We start from the raw sequence: 25470 nt of genomic DNA, 5'->3' as shown, positions 1-25470 counted from the left end.
TATGTTAGAAGAAAATATTTACCTTTATTATAATGGAAAAAAAAATCTCTTAACAAAGGACTTAAAAATAATGAGGCGCCCAATTTTGAAAAACTGTTCTAAAACGATGTGCAGCTATCCTATGCAAATGAAAAAGCTAAACCGTAGGAATGGAAAAAAAGATCATAAAAATAAAAAGTTCTTAAAAAGTTAAACAATAGCTCTTATATCTACCCTTAATTTGAAACATAAAATATTTTATCCTATAATTATGAGATTCTCTCAAGGAATCATAACTTACATGTGAGTGTACCCTTGTATACACACACAGGTATATACATACACACATATACATTTTTTTTCGGTATGGAACTTTGGGCTGACATCTTATAATCAGGATCTTTAAGCTGTGAAGATCTCCAAATTTTTTCAGAACATCCAGACTATGGTACTTAGAATAACGCAGTTAACTATCCAAAAACTGCCTATATTTCCTTCAAGTCTGAGATTTAGAAGTCAAAATAGAGTCTATCCTTAAACAAATACACTTCATAAAACTGAGGATAATGTATATGTGTGTATACACACAAGTACATGTCTCAGGACTGGAGTTGAGTTCTTAAGGTTAGGGTTAAAGGCAACTGAATAGTTGACTTTATTAGGGCAGCCACCGGAATAGGAAGGAAGAAGTTAGTTCTATCTACTGAAGTGAAGTGAAAGTCGCTGAGTCGTGTCTGACTTTTTGCAACCCCAGGGCCTATACAGTTCATGGAACTCTCCAGGCCGGAATACTGGAGTGGGTAACATTTCCCTTCTCCAGGGGATCTTCCAACTTAGGGATCGAACCCAGGTCTCCTGCATTGCAGGCAAATTCTTTACCAGCTGAGACTGCACTAAGCAAATCCATCACCTAGTCAAGAATGAGCAGATATAACCATTTCTACCAACATGTAGACAACATACACAAAAATATACACATAGACACTCCTGAAGCTGCCCATTTATTGGGTTGGGCAATACAACACTGCCTCTTTCAGTGCTACTTTGATGGTCATTTTAGCCCACATATACGCTTTATTAACTGTCTAACTGTTCTCTATCCAAATTTTAGAACAAGTTTATTAAGAACAAGTGAACCTCAAAATAGACACTTCACACATGTAGGTCACAAAATGAAAACCTGTATAAAATAATTTCCAATATAACTTATTAATACTTTTAAGATATATTCTATTATCTGCTTTATTCCAATGCTGTTTAAAAGCCTGCTGTCATTCCTATGTAAGTGATCTGTCCTTTCTCTCTGGCTAGTTTTAAGATTGTCTGTTTTGTTTCTAAAGTTTTACTTTTATGTGGTTAGGCATTGATTTATTTCATTTATTCTTCTTGAGATACATTATATCTTCAGGATCTGTAGATTAGTGTTTTTTTCATCAGTTCTGTAAATTTAAAGCCATCATCTCTTTAAATCATGGTCTTTCCTCCATTCTCTCCTTTGGGGGGTTTTGATATAATATATTTTGGACCTTTCATTTCACTCTCCATGCCCTATTTCTCTATTTTTTCCATTACAACATCTCTTTATGTGATAGTTCTGATATGAAATAATTTCCTCAGGTACATATTTCAGTATGCTTATTTGTTCTTCTACTGCTCCAATCTGCTGTTACATCTGTCCTCAGATGTAAAAATTTTAACTTTTATTTTCTTATTTCTAAGAGTCCCATTTTCTCCCCATTTGTTCATTCATAAATGATGGTCTCTTGTTATATTTTTATCTTTGCAAATATGTCTTTGTTCTTTGGATAGTTCATCATCCACTAGTTAACCCTGGATTTCCGATGACAGTTTGATATACTTCTGCTGTGTCTGCATCCTTTCTGGTTTAGTATTTATCCTAAACAAATTCCCTTAATATGAGCAACAAATAAGAATGGTTGCCTACGTCTTCTCTGTCTTACACTTTGTATTTGACAGTTCTAGCAGTCATCTTCTCACTCCGCCTATTAATTAATGGTTCTGCTGCCTCACTTGTGCTTGGGGAGTTTATATGTCCTTTGACAGGATATGCTTCAGAGGGTAGGTTCTTTTACTGGGCCAAGTTTTTCCACAGTGGGAAAGTATTTCAAAGTACCAAATCAAAATATATTTAGAAATCTATATTCAGAAAAAATTACAGCTATTAATAAAAAGCATTTAAGTCATAAAAACATTTGCCTTTTCCTAAGCTGGGAGGTATTGGGGGCAGGAGGAGAAGGGGACGACAGAGGACGAGATGGCTGGATAGCATCACTGACTCGATGGGCATGGGTTTGGGTAGAAGACTCCGGGAGTTGGTGATGGACAGGGAGGCCTGGCGTGCTACGATTCATGGGGTCGCAAAGAGTCGGACACGACTGAGCAACTGGACTGAACTGAATCTTAAATAACCATATATTTTTTCATTTAAATCTCATCTTTATATTAAGTTTCCTTGGTGGCTCAGCCTGGATCTGCCTGCAATGCAGGAGACACAGGTGTGATCCTGGGGTTGGGAAGATTCCCTGGAGAAGGAAATGGCAATCCACTCCAGTATTCTTGCCTGGGAAGTCTCATGGACAGAAGAGCCTGGTGGGCTACAGTCCACGGGGTCACTAAGAGTCAGACAAGACTTTAGCAACTAAACAACAACAACTTAAGTAAAAAGTCACCATTTTATGCTCTTATTAAACACCTGTAATATGCAAAATGCTGTGGTCCTAAACATTCTAACACAAACCAGGAGCTAAGAAATCTGAAGACAGAGTTTCCGGTAAATAAAATAAGAGCTTTCTACAGATGGTCTTAAGTTTTCTTTTTAGATACTCATCATCATGAGAAACAGGACCTCTAAAAAGGCTTTTACATTCTACCCTTCTTTTAAGATTGATCTTAATTTTGACCAGAGGGCATCCAGTTGGGGATTGAGAAAAGAATTTAATTTGTAAGAGATATTTTCTTTTAGAACATTTGTTCAAGATCTCTATAATGAGATTATTACCTCTGAATGCATAGTAAGAAAACATCTATTGCTGTAATATGGTTATGAATAAACCAAAAAAAAATTGATTCCTGAACATCTAAAATGTTTTTATGCTGCTGATGAAAAATAATTTCTATTTCTTCATAAATACTAAGCATTACAAGAAATCTAAAAGCATTCAGAGATAAATACAAAAGTCTTCAGTGGTTCGTATTTTATAAATATCCATGTATCTAACTAGCAAACTTTTCAGGTATTGATTTTGATGTTTATGGAATTGCATACTAGTAAACGTACATGAAGAAGCTTTGCAACAGTTTCTGTATCTGAGGCAACTGACTTCACTCAATGTTCTCTCTCACTTCACTAGATCTTCTGTGCTACACATGTATTGTGTTAGTTCTTGTCAGCAAGACAAGAAATACTTGATGTAGTAGACAAGGGGAGAAAAAGAGAGAAAGGGTTTCAGAGACTGGTTATTAGTGCCTGCTATTGTCATTGCTGGTATTCAAAACTGAATGAGTGAAACTTCCTCCACAGAATGGTCCATAAGGAAGCTACATCTTCCTTTGCGAGGTACTGAATATGATCTACTGTTCTTCAAGACAGAAAGGAAAAATAAGAAAAAGAAAAATTATATGACAACTTGCTTGTTAGGAGTAGCTGCCTACAAAGAGTCTCCTGATTGCAAAGACATTTAGATCTTATTAAATATAAAAAGAACTTGAAGTCCAATAAAGGTATGACAGAAATATTGCCTTTTTAGGTTAACCTTTACCAAAGAAATATTTTATACAACTTTATTTCCAATTGAAGCTTTTCTCAAAATAAAAACAGAATTTCAGATGTCACAAGAAAAGAAAAAACTATATTTATTACTAATAAAACAAGCTTAATAAAATGATTTAGTCATATTTTCCTTTATTCCAGATCTTATACTTTAAAATATCTATTTTTTTCACTAAATATATTTTTCATAATGAATACAAGTAAAGCAGAATCTTTTAAAATTGTTCATCATTGTTAAAAAAAAAAAAAGTTAAATTTGGATGTTATTTCTATTTTACTGCTTTTCTCCTGACATGTGAACTTTGATCTTCCCATAGCTGTATTGTCAAAATAAATAACTTTAGTAGGACATCAGGGGTTGGGAGAAAAAACAGGTCACTAAAACTTATCTTAAGTGTAGCACTTTAAAGAGATTACTTTAAAGGAATTACTGAAGTACTGACCAATAGGAAAGAAAATAATTGCTCTCAAGTTTGAAGGCACATATCAAGTTAGGGAGGACAAATAAATTCCAAGTTCAAATGACTACTTAATCAAATCCTAAAGAAAACCATGAATATCAACTGAAATTCCTGACACCCAGAATTCAAGTGAGCTTTAGTTGACAGTGAGAATAAATTAAATTAACAAACATTTTCTGTGTTAGTATACAGTTGTATCTACAGAGGTAATCCCTCATTGTTCTTGCAATTAATTCAAGAACAACCTCTTGAACACTGATTATCTATTTATCTAGCTATTCTCTAGTCTTTCACTATAAAACCAATAAATTTGGTTTTAGGTAACCCTGTATATTAATAGCTACCAAATCACTAATCTGTTACTGAAGGCCCTACAGTTTTAAAATTAAAGAGATTCTTATTGGCATTTAAACTATTAGCAGAATCCTTTAGCTGTGACAAGATATTAAATAGAGACATTCTTAATCCTGAATCAATAATGCTTGTAAGAGGCAAAAGGATTCCCTCATATGCAACCACTCTGACTACAAACATTTTCCCTGAATAATTAGGAGAAAATAACACAAATTTGTGGATGATATCAGAAATGCATGTTTTGCCAAATGCCTTTTCCCCTCTTTTGGAAACTAAGTTCCTTGAGAGCAAGGCCTTTTGTGTTACAGACATCTAATCGGCTGTATAGCACAGAGTTAAGCCTTTTTCAATAGACTCTGAGAGAACTGTTAGATGTACTGAATTAATTTCTCTCTTATTCATATAAAACAGTATTAGTTTACACACCACCCTTGAGAGAACTGAGACAACAGTCACTCAAATCATTTTCTGTGTTTGATAATTTAGATGAAGAACCTTGGCTAGAATCACCAAAAATTTATTGAGTTAACAAGGGAAAACATTACCACTTAAAGGACTGAAAGTATTTTTTCTTAAACCCATCATTAGTGCATTTTTAACTACTCTAGTTTTAAACCCCTTGATGACAAAGAACAATCCTTTCCAATCTTTGTTAACTCCTTTAAAGTCTAAGACACTATGATGCAGAGTTCAATTTAGGTAGAAAGCTAGGTATTCAAGTTGAAGACCACTAAACTGAAATGAAATTAAAAGACGTTTGCTTGTTTTCTCTGTGGAAGAAAAGCTATGACAAACCTAGACAGCATATTAAAAAGCAGAGACATTACTTTGCCAACAAAGGTCTGTCCAGTTGAAGCTATGGTTTTTCCAGTAGTCATGTGAATGTTAGGGTTGACCATAAAGAAACTGAATGCTGAAGAATTAATTGATGCTTTTGAACTGTGGTGTTGGAGAAGACTCTTGAGATTCCCTTGGACTGCAAGGAGATCCAACCAGTCTATCCTAAAGGAAATCAGTCCTGAATATTCATTGGAAGGACTGATGCTGAAGCTGAAGCACCAATATTTTGGCTGCCTGATGAGAAGAACTGATTCATTTGAAAAGACCCTGATGCTGGGAAAGACTGAAGGCAGGAGGAAAGGGGGACGACAGAGGATGAGATGGTTGGATGGCATCACCGACTTGATGGACATGAGTTTGAGCAAGCTCTAGGAGTTGGTGATGGACAGGCAAGCCTGGTATGCTGCACTCCATGGGGTCACAAAGAATTGGACATGACTGAGCAGCTGAATGGAACTGAATTCCTGTTCCCATTACTGGTCCCTATACATAAAACTTGGTTGCCTCGTCTCAGTTCCACTAACTTTCAACCTTGCCTTTCAAACACTTTTCTCTTCTTTTAAAGTCTGCATTATTTCATTTCAAATATTTTTTAAGTTCAACTTTCTCCAGAATCACTTTTGCTTTCCTCAAACCTCCAACATTTGTGTTATTTCAATTTTTTCTCCCTTTTATTCTTACAACAGAGGGTCTTCTAAATCTCACTTGGTCTTCTGTGGCCTTTCTAAAAGTTTATAATTTCTTCTACTCATAATGAAGTATCTTGGACTTGTTTTCATGCTAATGTTGTATCATGTAAATGATGTAGTTTCCCTGATGTCCTTGCTACTAATTTAATTTCTCCTTAGACAAAAGTATTAAATGCTACTGAATTCACTTCTAAGTAAAAACCCAAAAGGTGAAAAGAAAAAGAAAAGAAAAGAAAAGAAAAAAGGTACTTGCACAACAATGTTCATAAGTATTAGTAGTCAAAAGATGAAAACAGCTCAAGTGTCCCTCGGCAGATGAAGAGATAAACTAATGTATATATACACAATGGAATATTATTTTAAAATGAATGAATGTGTGATATATGCTACATGAATGAACCTGAAAATATGCTAAGTGAAATAAGTCAGATAGAGAAGGACAAAAGTTGTATGATTCCACTTATATGAGGTACCTAGAATGGGAAAATTCAGAGACAGAAAGTAAAATAGAGGTTAACAGGGGTTGTGGAAAGGAGGAATGGGGAATTACAATTTAATGTACAGAGTTTCTATTTGGGATTTTGAAAAAGTTCTAGAAATCTATAGTGGTGATGGCTATACAGAGTAGTGAAAGTATTTAATGCCACTGAATTGTACACTTAAAAATGATTAAAATAGTAAAATTTACGTTGTGTGTATTTTATACAATAAAAAGATCTACTGAAATAATTTTCTTGATACTCCTACAGCAGTCCTTTGATTCACATTAATCTTACCTCTATTACTAAAATAAAAGAAAAAGGAGAAGAACCAACTATCCATACCTTTTTCTCTATTCCCTGTTTATCACTCTCTTTTTAGTTTCCCCCGATTCCTTTTCCCTCTCATTTTTTGAAAAGTAAAATAAAATTTAATATGGATACTCAGCATTTTCCGCACTTCATGCACAATGATGTGGATACATACGCACATAGAACACTTCAAGTCTACATACACACACATGCATGCATGTAAACACTCCCCAATTTAAATCTCCTTAGATTCTTGAAACTGAAAATTTCATAATTCTTTTCTACTTCTTGTCTGATCTTGTCATTCATTTAAATATAAAGGAATAAGACAATAATCTTTACATGCAGATAATTTTTATTTCAATTTTTTCTAGATGCCAAATACTAATATCAATTTAAAAGTTTACCTACACACAAGAAAAGATAATCTAAAATTTAGGAGGAAAAGATAAATACATCAGAAGGATCTCTAAGTGACAGTATGTAAATCATGGAGAAATGACATTCTCAGGAAAAATGGAGCAGAGTGGAGATTTACTTTAATCTCACCTACAAAGAACTGTAAGACAATTAAATGTATTATCTTTAGAGACGGTACTTTAAAGTTTCAAAAAATCATTCTGGTCTTAACTAGAAAGGATAAAAATAATAGGAGCAATTTATCTTCATGAAGCCCTGAAAAAAATCAGGGAAAACAAATTAGAAAGCAAATTTAGTATATGGAAAATTACTGATAGATCCCACATACAAGGAACAAAAAGCACATAGTATGTGATATGAAAAGGCAACTGAAGCAAAGATGATAAACGATTTAGAAAGAAAAATCTATTCCTAAATAGAAGGAAGAATGTGGAGTTGTATAAAAAAGCAGAAAGGATGGTGGCAGTGAATTTAAGTCAGTTTAGGAGTAAATTGGACTGGACTTAAATAGTAAAAGATTTTCCATTGCTAAAATATGTTTGGACAATAAGTAGGCAACACTTCTGTTGGAAATAAAATCTGATTAGGATTACAAAACAACAGATGAGCAACACCAGTGATTTAGCACAGAAGTATAAAGGAGGCAGTATGGACCAAACAGCAAGCTGCAAACAGCAAGTTGCAAGGCTGAGTACATAGGCGATGCAATGTCTCAAGTCAACTAATTGGGCAGCCATGTGCAGCAAATAGGTAGAGAAGAACAGTAGTCAAGCATATTCAGTCAGCAGTCCAACTTAGTGGCACAAGGCAAGTGGAGATAGGTAACAGAAGTGTTAAACAATCCGAACCTACTTATAATATTACAGGCATAGACTGGGTAGGGCAAGATCAGGGAGACAGACAGCACAGCATTTGGAAGGCCACGGTAGAGGAGAATGGTAGGAGAGCAGATAAACAATGTTGGGCAGTCTAAAAATGCTAAAATAGCAGATGAATATGTAGTACCAGGCCATTTGCTGATGGACAAAGCACCAGTGAGTGAAGAACGCAAATCATTCAGCAGATAAGTAATGGGGGCAAAAAGTAGAGACAAAAAATCAAAGGCAGTCAAACAGGAAGACAGAACAGCAGAGAAGCGATGACAGATCATCAGAAGCAGTTGGGTAGGGTAGTGAAAGCTGTCAGCAGGGGAACAAAACACCATTCAGGAAAAGATGAGATTAAGAGTGAAGCAGTCTCCTGAATGGAGTGTCTTCCATCTAGGAAATAGTCATCAATAAGCTGCACATGAGAATCCACAAGAGAAATAGCACATAAAAGGAGAGAGCAGATGGATCTGAACTCTATTGCCCAGGGATACGAAATGACCCTAAAACATAGATACATAACAATCCACAAGGAAATTAAACAAATGGGATAAATGGGTCCAAGCATTTTTTATGATGATAAAATAAATCAAAACACTAAAAATTATTAATCTGGAAATGGTTGGCTGGGATTGAAGTCTTCGCTTACCCCTTTCTGGAGCCCACAAAATGGGAATGTTGGGAATTTCTGCAGCAGAAAAACAGAAGAGAAAAGGGATTTCTGACTCCCAGTTTGAGGAAAGCAGGTCAAATTTAGGGCTGTACAAACTGGTTCGGGGAAATAGGAACCAGTCTGAACCTTCTCCCTTCCTCAGAATCAAGCCACTCCTGAGGTTTGGGAAAGGTTTAGGAAGCCCTCACCCCCTCAATCCCCACAACCTCCCCTTTCACACTTACCTCCAGTGCAAACAGTTTCCAGCAAGGAGGTACTTGGGAAAATTCACTCTCATCTTTACACCATGGCAAAATTTCAGGATGGCCAACTAACAGTCCTTCCTGTATAGGCCAAGTTCCTGTTCAGTGGGATCCCTTACTCCCTTTGTGAGTGAGCAGAGGGGCCAGGTTTCTAGAAACTATCTACCTCTTTGAAAGTGGATGAGAAAGGAAGCAGGGGTAGTAATAAAATAAATAGCAGTATTACTAAATACCTTAATGATCTCATCAGTTGTCATGAATTTTAATTCCATTAAGATGTTGATGACTCTAAAAAAAACAGTATCTCTAGCCCAGACTTCTCTCAACTCCAGATGCACATATCTAACTGCCAGCTTAACATCGCCATTTGGATATCTAAAGGCAGTTAGAAATTTCTATGACCAAAGTAAATCTCCTGATCTTCTTCCTCAAACCTACTCTTCCCACAGTCTTCTCCATTTCAGTAAATGGCAAGTCCATTCTTCTAACTGCCCAAGTTAAAGACCTGGTATCTACACGGTAGGCACTCAACATATTTGAATCTAACAAGTGTTAATTTCTATAGGGCAACTCCTTTTTCTTATTAAATTCTCAGAAAATTCTTCTAAAATGTTCTGACTTAAATTCTCTGAACACTCTTACATACTTATGAGCTTTTGAAAAATAGAGAGATGTGTGTACACAGTAGGTAGGAATGTTCTAAAATAGAGGTTGGCTAACCATACCCAATGGGAGAAATCTTGCCTGCCACTTGTTTTTTTGCATGCCCTGCAATCTAATGGTAATCTTCAAATGTTTAGATGATTTAAAAAAAACTCAAAAGAAGAGTAATACTTCATGACATGTGAAAATTATGAGAAAGCCAATTTTAGCGTCCATTAGTAAAGTTGTAGCGTCCATAAATAAAGTAGAGCAGGGCCCATTTATTGATATCATCATATAGCAGCTTCTGTGACAGGCTGGCATAGTTAAGTTGTTATGATAGAGACTATAAAGCTCACAAAGCCTAAAATATTTATTAACTCTAAATATTTACTTCCTCTAAAGAATAAGTTTGCCGATCCCTCTTCTAAGGTATCTTATATTCAGAAGGCAAACAGTAACAACTGAAGTTTGAACAATGTTAAACTAGAGCATTATTTTTAATATTGCTGCTACTATTTCACAAGATACACCCATGAGGGAAGGTGCATTTATATTAGGATTGGCTTTCAGTATTATATAAAAGCAGATCTCTCATTCCTCTAATTATTAATATTTAATACTGATGGTGATATTCATTCATCACCCCACAGAGCAGTCCCATCTTAAGGGACAGGATACAGTATATGTAAGCCTTGAAAAATATTAAAAAGGAAATATATGAGAAAGGGAAATAAATGGGACCCACAAATAGAACTCATATCAAAGTATGCATATCACATAATTAGCCAAACCTCTAAATATCACGTTTAACAACAGTGGGAAATTAGTATAATGTGAATCTCTTTGAATCTCATCGATAGGGTTATACTAAAGTGTCCTCTTTTATAATTTAGGTCTCCTATAAATTACAGTGTTGAATCTTTGAGAGTGTGAGAAACATTATGATAAGATCGCATTTTTTTATGGCCATGCTGCACAGCATGTGGGGTCTTAGTTCCCCGAACAAGGATCTAATCCGTGCCCCCTGCATTGGAAGTGGGGAGTCTTAACCACTGGACCACCAGGGAAGTCCCATTTTTATACAATATTCAAAACTAAGTTATTTTGTCATTGCTTCAAATTTGTAGAAAAGCATTTAAAAGCATTAAAAAAAATTTTTAAACTATTGAAAATCACCTTCTAATAAAAACTGACCTTTCTTCTCCTCTTATAAAGTTTCACCCTGAGGATTATTACATGCAAGAGTAACATATCATATGCTGCAATCAAACTTATAGGAAGGAGTGAAGAGGTGGGGGACAAACACTTAAATTACCCTAATGACATTCATCACTATAATGCTATCTTCACAGAACATTATAATATATTGTCTCTTATTAATTGGTCCTTCCAGCACAATCAATTGCTTCTTCTGCATTGTTGCCTTTGATATTTGATGTCTGTTTCTCTCTCTCTGAGAAACTGGTAACAATTCATTCTCAAATGTCATACTTCCAACAACTTTACTGCTTCTATCTTCTCAGCACCTTTTAAAGGAACTTGGATTCTTCCTGTAAATTCTCAGTTGTGTGCCTGTTATTAAGGTTTTCTGAAATGGTTACTCCCTCTGTTGGATATTCGCCTGCCAGTCTTTAATAGCAGCCATGGTCTTCCCAAGTTCCAGTATGAGGAAATAATACTCGTAAAATTACCAGAATAATTGCAAAAATTTATTTAGTTATTTGAGTCCATTTTCTTACTCCCTGCCAGTTTCCTTTTAGGCATGGCAATAACACCAAGTCACAGATATTCTACCCTGCTGCTGCTACTGGTGCTAAGTCGCTTCAGTCGTGTCCGACTCTGTGCGACCCCATAGACGGCAGCCCACCAGGCTCCACCGTCCCTGGGATTCTCCAGGGAAGAACACTGGAGTGGGTTGCCATTTCCATCTCCAATGCGTGAAAGTGAAAAGTCAAAGTGAAGTCGCTTAGTCATGCCCGACTCATAGTGACTCCATGGACTACAGCCTACCATGCTCCTCCGTCCATGGGATTTTCCAGACAAGAGTACCGGAGTGGGCTGCCATGGCCTTCTCCATATTCTGCTCTAATTCAGTTATATAATTCTAAGAAGCTCAGAAGACTTGACAGATGTAAGTCATCATATTACATTTTGTCTGAAAAGCGACATTAAGTCTGTTTCATGGATGAAGATCTAATAAAGGAAGATGAATTCACATTCTTGATTTCAGACAATAAGAAAGGAAATTTCTGAAATCATCATTCCTGAAACTATTTCTCTAGATAAACACACTTTTAGTATTTTATATTAATATTTGCTAAATATTTAATGATGTTTTCTTGTCAATGTCTTAGCATATATTTTATAGAACTATCCTGGTATGCCAGCCTCTGTTCATTTTATGTGAGTAGATTATAAAATGGTGAGTTGGAACACTGATTTCAAGGTTTTATTTCTCTGATAAATTCAAGGTAAAAATAAACATTTAGCATGTCATCTCTGCTGCTTTTTCCTTTTCCACAACTATTCTATGTATACCTAGGTCCTATCTTGCTCGATTTTTTCCCCAGAGAAAAATTCTTTCAATACTTACTCAAACATTATCTTCTTACTTTGTAAGCTAAAGTTCTTTTGATTTAGATTATTGATAATAATAGGAAATATTTGTGTAGTAAACAAATGTTGCTTTTGGTGTTTTACTTACATTAACCCACATAATATAAGTACCCTATGAGGTAGGTACTCTTATTTTCTCCATTTTACACATAAGAAAACTGAGTAAAGCAAGTTGTGAAAGGTTACACGCTAGTAAGAGGTGAATCTAGGATTCAAATTCAAGTAGTCTGAGCTATTAACCACTATGTTATGCTGCCTCACAAACAGTTATAAGAGCAACACTACTTTTCTAGTGAAAGCTTTAATTAGACATAGAATTTAACCATAAAAAGTATATTTGTACTCGTATGCTTACTGATATTGATCTCTTTCCCCCATTAGGACCCCCTAAAAGCTGAGAACACATTCTGATGCAGAGTAAGCATGCAATTAAGAAATGTACTTATGGGAAAAACGAAGACAGGATTTCATTTATGGGTTCTTCATATATGAAATGTTTCTTTTTGCCTTATGCTTGAAATTCCTAAATCCTCACCTTAAAAAGCAATGTTCACTTCACTCTGCAGTGTTGCTATGTGGAATAGGGGCCTAACAACAGGATTTTTAAATGCAACGTCACCTATTGCTCTAATCATCTAAATGGTCTAATGTTATTTATACCAGTTACTTTTAAACTGGGCTAATTATACTAAGGAGCTTTTCCTTTTAATGTATAAATAAAACAGAGGGTAAACGTCTTGGGTAAGAGGGCATATCTGGACTTTCAAGTAATTAGAATTACACAAACAAGGGACTCTCACATGAAAGAATATGCAATTGAGGTATTCACACAAGGGCTGGGAATGATAAAAGGGTCATGTTAGGACTTTTAACACAATGGCTTTTGAATTTTCCTCAAACTTTGACATACGGTGATTTCTCTATTATTATATAGTACTTTTATATAAAACATTAGGCCAACTCAAGGATAAGGCACAGCACTGGCAAAAATCTGTGATAAAAAAATTTCTCAATGTCTTAATTATCAGATACACGCTATGTGCTAAGTTGTTCAGTCGTATCCAACTCTTTGTGGCCTGCTGGACCGCAGCTTGCCAAGCTCCTCTGTCCATGGATTTTCCAGGCAAAAATGCTAGAGTGGGTTACCATTTCCTTCTCCAGGGGATCTTCTGGACCCAGGGATTCAACCTGAGTCTCTTAGGTCTCCAGCATTGGCAGGAGGGTTCTTTACCACTGGCACCATCTGGGAAACCCTGGATTATAAGTATTGACTGAAAAGGTTTCTGAACGACAAAACTGGAACTTGGTGCTTCACAGCAGTTTAAATTTTACATACAAATAATGGTATTAGGTTTGTAGCTTACATCAGGACTTCAAAAAACAAAACAAAAACCAGGGCATAGAAACAATCTTCAAAAATACTGATGTTAGTCTTATTGGGGAATGTACATTTGAGTAAGTGCCAGTTTTCAAAAGGATCTACTTTTAGAAAGCCTCGATGACATAATTTTATGGCATGTATTTGTTGATAGTTGTCCTATGAATTTTGGCTTCTAAGGAATCTCTGTTGCTGTTTTTCATCTCCAGAGATAGTACGAATTTTGCTGTTCTAAGAAAGAGATTAAAATAACATAGTTCCAGTTTATCCATCCTTCTTTGTAAAGTGAATCCTCTGCTCTAGCCAGGAAGATTTTCTTAATTTTATCTTTCTCATAGCTTGATCATACATTTCCCTTTCTTTCTTACTCCCATTGGTAATGTCTTCTCTCTGAATCTAAGTTCTATTTCTCTCCTTTAATTTTAGCTTAAATTCTACTTGTACAAATATTTCACTGATTGCTCACTTCTCTCTTAATCTTTCCCTTTAAAGAATTTTTTTGGTCTAAATTGGCTGAACATTTCTGGTACTAAGTTTATATCACTTTGATTTTTCAGGTGACTATTTTAGGAATACAAGTATTTTAGCGTTTATTCAATAAAGCCCAAGATGCTTGGTAAATACTTGTTAAATTGAACAAAGACTCTAAGTGTTTTTTTAGCAAACTGGTAGGTCATCAATGCGCCCAAGCTCTAAGATATATACTACTCAAAATTGGATAATGCACAGTAAATACAGACTCTAGATAAAAAGGACTAACAACTATCCTGAATGCTACATATTTGGGCCACTTCAAGCCATATTCCAAAAATTTTAAACTCACAGAGGAACAAAATAAATACATTCAGACAGGATATCAGGAGAGGTACTTAATGCAATCACTCATAATCCACATATAATATAAACTATAGACATTCTTATTCTCATTCATTTGCCCATGTCCTAAATTAGTGGTGGGAAAATGTTGACTAACATTCTTAATTTTTAGACATATCCATCAGGTATGTTAATAGTGAACAACAGGTATCAGAGTACAATGATTAGCAGCAGAAATACTTGGGATTATCATATTAGAGGTAATAGGTAAAATTATTAATTAAATGTGGAAGAAAAAGGTAAAGGAAAAAAAGGACATTTAATGAGGATCTATAAAGATGCCAGGCTTTACACGAGATCCTTTTACATGCATTATTGTCACTTACTAGTTTGGATAACCCTGGGCAAGTCAATTGATTGATTTGTCCCAGTTTCTCCATATTTAAAATAGATATTGGGAGGGGGGACTGGGATGGGGAATACATGTAAATCCATGGCTAATTCATTTCAATGTATGACAAAAACTACTGTAATGATGTAAAGTAATTAGCCTCCAACTAATAAAAATAAATGGGAAAAAAAAAGAGTTTAAAATAAATAAATAAATAAAATAGATATAACATTAGTTAGTACCTGCCTCATATGGTTGCTTTGAAGACTAAACGAGTTAAAATTAAATGAGTTTAAAATAGGTCCTGACACATAGTAAGTGCTATGTGTCATAGCACTAATTACTATCATTGACTATTTTTATTATCTCAATTATTAGAAGAAACAACCTGGAGAGGTATGTATTAGCTAACTGAGTGGATGAGTAAACTGAAGTTTGAACAGTTTAATTTGCTTTAATTTCATAATTAGTTAGTGGTAGAAGTAAGATTCAAATTCAGGTCTGTCTGACTCTACAGTGTTAGTATTATATATCATATGAGAAAGGTACATTACATCCCAACATATTTAGACAAAGGTAAGACATGAAAATATAATTCCCACGTCCAGAACTATTTCAAAAAAATAAGAAAAAGAGATCCTTCAAAAACCATAAAATATAACCTTATTTGACTATAAAGGGACAGTATATTTTATTGAATCTGGTTTTTAAATTTTCCAGTATAAGTTTCTAGTAGTCTGCTTTCTTACCAATTTCATATTGTTTAGTTATCCTATTTATACAGAAAAATTTTAATCTCAAAATTTTATTACAATATGGTTACTCTTAGTTTTACCATGTATGATAGGTACTTTATTTAGTCATAACAATTTTAGAATTACAAAATAAATATTCATACAGTTTTACAGTATCAGTATATGATATTTAAGGGAAATAATCTCTTCTAGAGAATATTGATATGCACTTGAAAGCAACTATATAATTTAAATGACCTGCAATAGTGATAAAATTTTCTTTCAAAAACAGAAATTATTGGACAGATGTTTTGCTATGCTTCTGCTATAATGTAAAAGAGTTCTTCTGATCTTTAAAATTTCAGTATTAACTATAAGGTGGTACTTTTAAATGTAAATTTTCACGAGTAGCAAATTAAGAATAATTAACTCAGTAACAGGTCAATTATGCCTCTTTCCTTTTATTTACACAGTATTCTTATTTTATAAGCATTACAATGTAAGAAATGATTAATGACCACATACAATGATAGCTGTTATAGTATACTCACACCTAAAGTTATGAAATATATAAATACTTGTAGAAAGGCTTAGATAGCAATCTGTTCCAAATAAACATAAACATTTTAAGCTATAAACAAAATATGTGTTGTGACGTTCATAATCTTTTCCTAGAAATTCATCCTTTGTACCAGATTATTTTATCACTGTCAGAGTTAGTCATTGTGAGATGCCTCTTCACTTCCAAAATGAACCACAAAAACCCTTTTAAATGAATATCTTTTACATCAAATTTATAATTCCCTGACATTTTGTAATTCTGTCTTTTGTCTGATTACTTCATAATGACAAATTTGATCAGGACACTTTTTAGGAGGTACTACTAAGAAAAATATTTAAGAGTGAAACAATGTTTAACAAATCCAATAATTTGATCAATTTTGAAACTTCAAAATTTTATATATTATTTATATGAGGGATCTTTGATTTTTATTATTCTATATTGTCTACTGAGACAATGGGGCAATACACTTTACTGTGGAAGAAAAGTGTTCTTTCCTTGCTCCTTCCAAGATTAAATATTTAAGAAATAAAACTCAACATCATTTCAAATTACTAAAGAACAAATGGTAAAAATAAATTTAAAAAGTCTGCTAAAAACATGAATAAAGATGACTATTTTTCATCTAACAGACCAGAGGTGGGAAACTTTTTCTGCAAAGGATCAGACAGTAAATATTTTAGGCTTTGCAGGCCTAATTGATTTTCATTCAACTATTCTCTTCTGCTATTGTAGCCACAGGCAATAGGTCAATGAAGGAGTGTGGCTATGTTCCAATAAAATTTCACTTATGGAAACTGAAATCCAAATTTCAAATGGCTCTCATATGTCACAAAATATCATTTTCCTTTAGATTTCTTTCAGTCACTTAATGACTTTTCATTAAGTGACTGAAAGAAATCAAAATATGCTCTTAGTTCATGAGTCATACAAAAAAATACAATAGGCTGAATTTGGCCTATAGGCCATAGTTTGCTGACCCATGGATAGACTGAGTTGAGAATAGGGATCATGTCTTACTCATTTTTTAACTCCAGCACCCAGCATGGCATCAGACACATATTAAGGATTAAAAATAAAAAATCTGATAAATGAATAAATAAATGAGATTTAAGATGCATGCTAGGATTTTATTTAACCCTTTAATTCATAATCATAATATATTACTATACAATCCTTTACTCTGGTTTAGCTTAGCACTATGAAAGTGCTAAAACTTAATTTTACCTAACAAATATTAAATAGTGTAATATTTTCTAATTTACCAAAACATAATATCAAACATTTCTTTGTAATCATATAGATGTTCCTTTTAAAATAAATGTTGCTTAATCTTTTATTGTCTTCTAGACTTTAATTCTAAAAGACCTTCACTTTACCTCACTTATACATCCTTAATTATACTTTTACTTTTTAAGAATAATGAAAAATTCTTTATGTAATAATACCTATATTGGATATATAAACTTTTAAGTGACAGTGGAACATGAAGATATAATACTTTGTATACCAATGAGTTCTTATGTTCTATATAACTATAAAATTCTATTACTCGCATTTCACCAATGTCAACAGATTATCCAACCTTTATCAGTTCACAGAAAACACAATCTATTACCAAAAAATAAGCTTTTTACATCAAATAAAACTCTAAAAAGTTGTACAGTAGGGATTATTATGTTACTAGATGTAAGCTTTGATAATATCTCATGTTTAGAGGAAGGGAGGGGACCAGCAGGCATGTGACTATCAGATGAACCACATTCTAAGATATGGTGCCAAAAAGCAGAAACAAATTCATAATTTAGAAAAGTCAATTCTGACTGCCTTATTCCTATAAAATATATAAATAAGATACACTTTACTCAAGTTGCTATTCCATTTTTCTGTTAATAGATCTGGATAAGTCTATTAACTTTTCATTTTCTCTAAGGTTCATATCCAGTGACAATAACTTTAGATTGCTTTATTTTAATCATTCAACTTAGTATTTTTCACCGTCCCTTTTTTTTTTAAACAACCCACAAACAATTTGTACTTTGTGTCTGTAGATCAAACTAATTACTGACAATTACTGACTTAAGGAAGAAATTTTATATTATTTTACCCTTATCACTAATATTTGTGTTTTCCGTCAATAACTTCTGATTCTATTTAAAAAGATTTGCAAACAGTTGTATATAGGCACATGTGGTTTATCAATATGTTAACCTTTTTAGGCACAATTATCTAAGACAAATAAGATAAAGACAAGTAACTATATTATTACAGGCACAAAATTATATTTCAGGATTACTAGCTGACATTCCAGTGCTATGTTTTAGATATTATAAGAATTGCAACTATTTAAAGATTAGAAGAAATTAGTAGAATTATTTTTGAGTGGTCAGATGGCTTTTACACTTATTTTTCAAAGGCTTAACAGTGCTATGGACTTTTGCTGTAGATAACCATACTTTTTGGGTATGTGTATATTTGTGTGTGTGTGTGTGTGTGTGTGTGTATAAAAATATGAAATACAGTAAATCCATTAAAGATCAAGATATTTACAATCAGGTAAGTCACTTGCTTTCAAAAACAGGTATTAGGGAAGACATAACTACATGTATTTTAAACTCATTGAAAACAACCCTAATACAAATTTTAGCCAGCAACTGCTATAGGCATATACAAATATAAGAGCATCTCTAGGGTTTTCTGAAAAACTTCAATGAATAATAAAGGATCTCTCAATTTCTGATATAATGCCATATACAAGGTAATGGAAAGACACAGACTCTTGTCAACAGCAAAAAAAAAAAAAAAAAAGTTGGGGGCTAAATCGATGCCAGAATGATAGAATTTCAAGACCTCTGGTTTATATCGAGAAAGAAAAGATAAAATATGAAGCTTACTACATCAAAAGATTTAAAAATTTACCAAGATCACAAAGACCGCATGGATAATACTTCAGTATTTGACTGTTTTTGTCCATTTGATATATATAAAAAATACCACAAATTTGTCCACTTTGGTAGTTATGTAGTAACTAATAAAAATTACTTTATTAACTAAAAGATAAAAATAGTTTTTCGTATTCTTAGCAAAAATAGTTCTCATTGAATCCTCACAGCTACCCTGGTAGACAGGCACTCTCATTTCCCACACTTTACTGGAAACTGGGCACAGAATGGTTTAATGACTAGTCTATGCTCACCGCGTCATATGTAGCAGAGCCAGAATTTAAAAGTGTGAATTTGCAACCTAGTGTTCTGGAATAAACTTGAAACTCTAGGGAATACAAAATACTTTGTGATGCAAATTATTTTCTCACAATTAAAAATAATACTGTTAACTGGTTATGAATGAATTCTATGGTAACTTTTTTCTACTTTTATGATATAAAAATAATATTATGAAAATATCAAACCATTACATAAACAAAAGGGCTATATAAAACCAAAGTCATTTACTTAAAACACTTAACACAACACTCAAACTTCAAAAATTAAGGTCTTCACATACGTAGGTGACTTTCTCACAAACAAAGCATAAACACACCTCTAGAGGAGATGGCTTACCTCGAATTTTATCTTTTTAAGTTAGCCTCACAGTTTAAAAGAAATGAAAAAATTGGCCAAAGGATCATTTCCCCTAAGGACTCAAGAGCTATGTAAGAATGACTTCTTTTTTTTTTCTTTTTTTTTTTTAAGAAAATTATTTATTTATTTTAGCTGGAGGCTAATTACTTTATAATATTGTAGTGGTTTTTGCCACACATTGACATGAATCAGTCATGGGTGTACATGTGCCCCCATCCTGAAAACCCCCTCCCACCTTTTTTAAGTACTGAAAGCTAACAATCTTCCAATACGACTCTATTCTGATAGCTTTAAAAACAAAACCATTATATTTATAAGCCTATTTACAAAATTTCTGTGATTTTTACATAGAAAAACATAAATTATTTTACAATCTGTTAAAACAATTTACATTTTCACATACTAGAGCAGTGTTACCCAAAGTCTGGAAGCATGGTTATCGGCCAGCAACATGTGCATTACCAGGGGCCGTACCAGAAACACAAAGTCTTGGGACCCGCTGCAGATTTACTGAATCAGAAACACTGTGGGCAAGATGCAGCAACGTATTACCTTTGGTGGGGGTACAGGTTAAAGTTTGAAAACTCCTATATTAGAGTAAGTGGGACAACAATTATTTAATAGGTACAGAGCAAAAATATCTTGCTGTGAATAAGTCAGTAGACACAATGGGATACTGACTTGAAAATTAAAAAAAAAAAAGAAAACAAAACAGCTAACAGTAAGTTGAAATTCAGCCAAGAAACACTTTTTGGAAAGTGAGCACAACAATGTCTAAGTATGAATATAAGTCTGCACATGACTCTAAAATTACAGCTGAAGTTTATGGCTGCTTTAAAAAGAAAGAAAGACTTTTCCCCTTCTATCACTGAGTGCTGTTTATTCTTCATTCTTTCCCTAACTTTTTTTTTTTCCCATGCAAGGTTGAAGGTGATTCTTAAGACATAGCCTAGATACTAATTTTGCTTCTTGGCTTATTAAATTCTGCATTTAAATTCACATTTAAAATTATGGAATATATAACTTTCTCATCAAATACTATAAAATTGGTATAAAAATGCTATTACAGTCATTCTACTTGAGACCAAAACAAGGGTATCTAAAGAAAAAAGGAATCAGATATATTTTGAATTACATTAACACAGCACATCAGATCATATGCCATGCTAAGTCAGAGTTCTGCTATCACTTCCTTTAGCAATATATGCCTGAAATTCAGCCAATACCACAGACCACATACCACAAATGCAAGATTACCTTCTGGACCAGTTCAATCTTCCTCATTTTAGATAATATCTAGTTTAAGTCAAAAGAAAAGAAGTCAAGAAACTTTTTAAAAAAAATGTAAATATTCAACCACTGCAAAATGTTCACATTCTTAGAACCACAGGTGTCGTTTCTGTCTAGCAAAATTACAAAAGCCATACAAAAATAATTAAAAGGATTAAAAATAACATGAATAGTCTACTTCTTGAATATCAGAAAAGTATATACTATCTCACCTCTGGAGTGACATCTCGTGGTGCAAACCCTGTTCCTCCAGTTGTTAATATCAAATTAAGTTCCTTTTCATCACACCAATCTATCAGGGTTTCCTGAAAGAAAATAATAATATTGTCACATGTAGAAGGATTTGCTTGCCTACTCAAAACATCCACATACTGGAATACTTTGTATTCAGTGAGGAAACAGATTGAACACTCATGAGAAAAATCTGAAGCACAATTCATGGAACAGTCCCACTATTAACCAAAAGACACTGCAGTTTGGGGTATTTATTTTACTGATCATAGAAAATGAATATTCAATCATCGAATTCTTGAAAGTAAATGAAACACAGTAAACAGCATAAATATTTTATAATTAAGGCTCATTATGTCTTTAAATAGGATGTCTAAAGATGTCTTCAACCATTCAAAATATATTAGGTTTTTAAAAATTGAGCACTGTGTGTTAATTAAATGATCTCACTATTTAATAAGTATAGCAATCCTGTCAGGTAAATATTCACACTTCAATTTTACATTTAAGGAAACAGACTCATTCTTTTTTTGTTATTTTTTTTTCATTAATGGACTCAGAGATCAAGAAATGTACTTGCTCATGGGCTCACAAACTAGAAGGGGAAATATTTAGAATTTAAACTTAGATCTGTTGGACCATCAAGACATGTTCCTCTATATTCTGCCTGTGATTGACTCAATATTTTTTTTTTCTTTTGGCTAGTTTCAAGTTGTTTAGGAAAGTTTTACATTTTTCAGAATTTATTTTACATAGTTGCCCTAAAGGAAAGGTGTAGGAATAAATGATTGCTTAAAGTTATTTTTTCCCCCACACCAACACTATGACCCTTAGTTCAGATTACACACCACAAAGTTTTGCAGTTGGTAGAGACCTTGGTAGATTTGCTCTTCAATTTACAGGTAAGACAACTGAAGGGCAATGTAGTTAAATAATTTACTCAAAGTTACCTAATTTTGTAAAGAATAGGACAAGGATCTCTGCTATAGAGGATCTCTCTTTCTATTGCTAGTTCTATTCATCTATCCTACATTTTAACTATGAACTGCTCATTTAAATTGTAATTAAATACTTGCTTTGGTATTTTACTGTTTCATTTCCTTTATACAATCCAGGTCCACAATTTAATAATACAATTATATCATTTATGTGCTGATAATCAGATGTGAAACACCAGTAATACGCTGATTAAGTGCTAGTTGCTCAGTCGTGTCTGACTCTGTGATCCCATGGACTGTAGCCCCCAGGCTTCTCTGTCCATGGAACTCTCCAGGCACAAATACTGGAGTGGGGAGCCATTCTCTTCTCCAGGGACTCTTCCTGACTCAGGGATGAAAGGCGAGTTTCCTGCATTGCAGGCAGACTCTACTGTCTGAGCCACCAGGGGAGCCCTAGCAGGCTGACATACATACACATACGTGTGTATATGTGTAAGTAAATAAGTAAGGCTGATACTTATATGTAACATACAGTGCTCTCAGTTCTCAAATTCACTGGTAACACAGAATGCAGGATAATTATTCAGAAGGACAACTCAAGATTTTTAAATGATTTTTTTCCTATTCTCACTCACACCCCTGATATAGTTATAATTTTGTTCTGAAGAAAGCTCACACACAAATTATCAATGGTTATTGAAATAAAGGTGATTATGTGGTACTTTCATAAATCAAAGTGTTTATTTGAGAATTAAAAAAGCAAAAATACCCATCATTCCAGTGTACAACCAAACTGAGAACCAGTTAAGAATATGTTCAAGTATTTGAAAAGTAATATTTTGTTGCCCAAAGTAGCTGTGTGATGTACAACAGTTTCAACTAAGCAAAAATTTTATTAGGACTTTGGATTTTTTAAGAGAAACTAGCAATCTTATCATTCATGCAAATGGTCTCCAAAACAGAAGGGTTCCTTGTCAATCATTAACAGAGAATACAGATATTCCAGGCATCTAGTAGTGATTTATTTATTTAACATATCAATTCATTTATTTAACAAAATAATATTTCAGGGCATACTTTTATTCAGGCACTTTATTAGATAACAGGTTTGCAAGATGAATAAGCTATAATCTCTGGCCTAAAGGGTTTTAGTTAGAGTTGCTCTGAGTCTGCAGTTGTGAAGAATTTTGCTACTAAAAGTACCACCTGTTTCGCTGAGAGCTTGCTAAAAACATAGAATCTCAGGTCCCAACCAAAACCTACTGATTCAAGATTTGCATTTTTATTTTATTTATTTTTTAAGATTTGCATTTTTAGAAAAACTCCTCGAAAATGCTACTTGCACATTAAACTGGACTAAACCATGCTTTCTAACCATGTACTACTCAGAAGATCGTGAATCTTTTCTTCTATCATGTTAGATCACCTGAAAGTGATTTATATCGTCACATTTTTCTCTGCACCTAAAAAATACCTTTCATTTTGAAGTATACTTTAATATTTGGCTACTACCAGGCAGAAGTCATTGAGGATTTCTACATTAACCATCATTATGAAAAATTTCTCTGCAGCTGCTGCAAAATTGAAGCTGAAGGCATTTTCTATTTTTAATGATTATTTTCTATTACGGAAAAGGTGTTTCTTTAAAAACTTACTGCCTTAAACTTACAGGTTACCATAGTAGAATCGAGCTGCATCAAAGAATTTCTGCCTCTCCATATCTAACAAAAACAAACAAAAAGAGTAAAAACTAGAGGAGAAAACTTCCACCAGCAATGATCATATGGGAAAAAACATATAGCTTTATGTCATAAATCTCAAAAGATGTGGTTAATGACAGAAATAAAATGTGTTTGAGACAGGCTGAGACTCACAATTCTGTTCGTGTTCCCAAAAGTCATAATGGTGATCAAAATAATAAAAATTCTCACTAGTAACTTCAAATCAAGAGAGATGTAAATTGAAAGAAATGATTTTTTTCATCTTAAAAGCAGCTGCTGAGAGAAACAAATGAAACGAGCTGTGAAATCTCTGTGACCAGTCTGAATGTTCCAGGAACAAACGCACACTAAATCAGGGAACTAATCTGAATCTGAGTAATCTGTTGTTCAGTCACTAATTGGTGTCCAACTTTTTGTGACTACATGAACCACAGCATGCAGGCTCCTCTGTTCTCCACTCTCTTCTGTAATTTGCTCAAATTCATGTCCACTGAGTCAGTAATACCATCTAACCATCTCATCCTCTGCCATCCCGTTTTCCTTTTGCCTCCAATCTTTCCTAACATGGGCTTCCCTAGTGGCTCACTGGTAAAGAATATGCCTACGATGCAGGAGATCTGGGTTCGACCCCTGGGGTGGGAAGATTTCCTGGAGAAGAGAAAGAATACCCACTCCAGTATTCTGGCCTGGAGAATTCCATAGTCCATGGGTTGCAAAGAATCGGACACAACTGAGCAACTTTCACTTTCACTTTCCAATCTTTCCCAACATCAGGGTTATTTCCAATGGCCAGCTCTTCACATCAGATGGCTAAAGTATTGCAGTGTTGGCTTCAGCATCAGTCCTTCCAAAGAATATTCAGGGTTGATTTCCTTAAGGACTGTCTGGTTTGATCTCCTTGTAGTCCACAGGACTCTCAAGAGTCTTCTCCAGCACCACAATTCAAAAGCATCAATTCTTTGGCAGTCAGCCTTCTTTTTTTTTTTTTTTGTTCTTTTTTTTTTTTTTTAATTTTTATTAGTTGGAGGCTAATTACTTTACATCATTACAGTAGTTTTTGTTATACATTGATATGAATTAGCCATGGATTTACATGTACTCCCCATCCCAGTCCCCCCTCCCACCTCCCTCTCCACCCGATCCCTCTGGGTCTTCCCAGTGCACCAGGCCCGAGCACTTGTCTCATGCACCCAACCAAGGCTGGTGATCTGTTTCACCCTAGATAATATACATGTTTCAATGCTGTTCTCCTGAAACATCCCACCCTCGCCTTCTCCCAGAGTCCACAAGTCTGTTCCATACATCTGAGTCTCTTTTTCTGTTTTGCATATAGGGTTATCGTTACCATCTTTCTAAAGTCCATATATATGTGTTAGTATACTGTAATGGTCTTTATCTTTCTGGCTTACTTCGCTCTGTATAATGGGCTCCAGTAAAGAGACACGTACACCCCAATGTTCAT

At 34.0% G+C, this 25470-nt stretch overlaps 1 protein-coding gene across 18 annotated transcripts in view; it reads right to left on the bottom strand.

Annotated features, from left to right (window-relative positions):
- The window catches only part of GPHN (gephyrin), a 520258-nt gene that overhangs the window by 281178 nt on the left and 213610 nt on the right, over positions 1-25470 (bottom strand). For 10 of the 18 annotated variants that reach the window (XM_070469503.1, XM_070469504.1, XM_070469505.1 and 7 more), the window contains exons 4-5: positions 21331-21423; positions 8840-8878 (exon numbers count right to left, since the gene is read on the bottom strand). In XM_070469503.1, the coding sequence (XP_070325604.1) occupies positions 8840-8878; positions 21331-21423 (132 nt within the window). The remainder of the gene's footprint in view (positions 1-8839; positions 8879-21330; positions 21424-25470) is intronic. The other 8 variants (XM_070469506.1, XM_070469514.1, XM_070469512.1 and 5 more) reach the window with 1 other exon arrangement.

The sequence above is a fragment of the Odocoileus virginianus genome, chromosome 6 (assembly GCF_023699985.2).
Source record: "Odocoileus virginianus isolate 20LAN1187 ecotype Illinois chromosome 6, Ovbor_1.2, whole genome shotgun sequence".
Taxonomy (NCBI): Eukaryota; Metazoa; Chordata; class Mammalia; order Artiodactyla; family Cervidae; genus Odocoileus; species Odocoileus virginianus.
This window is presented reverse-complemented; position numbering and strand designations above follow the sequence as displayed.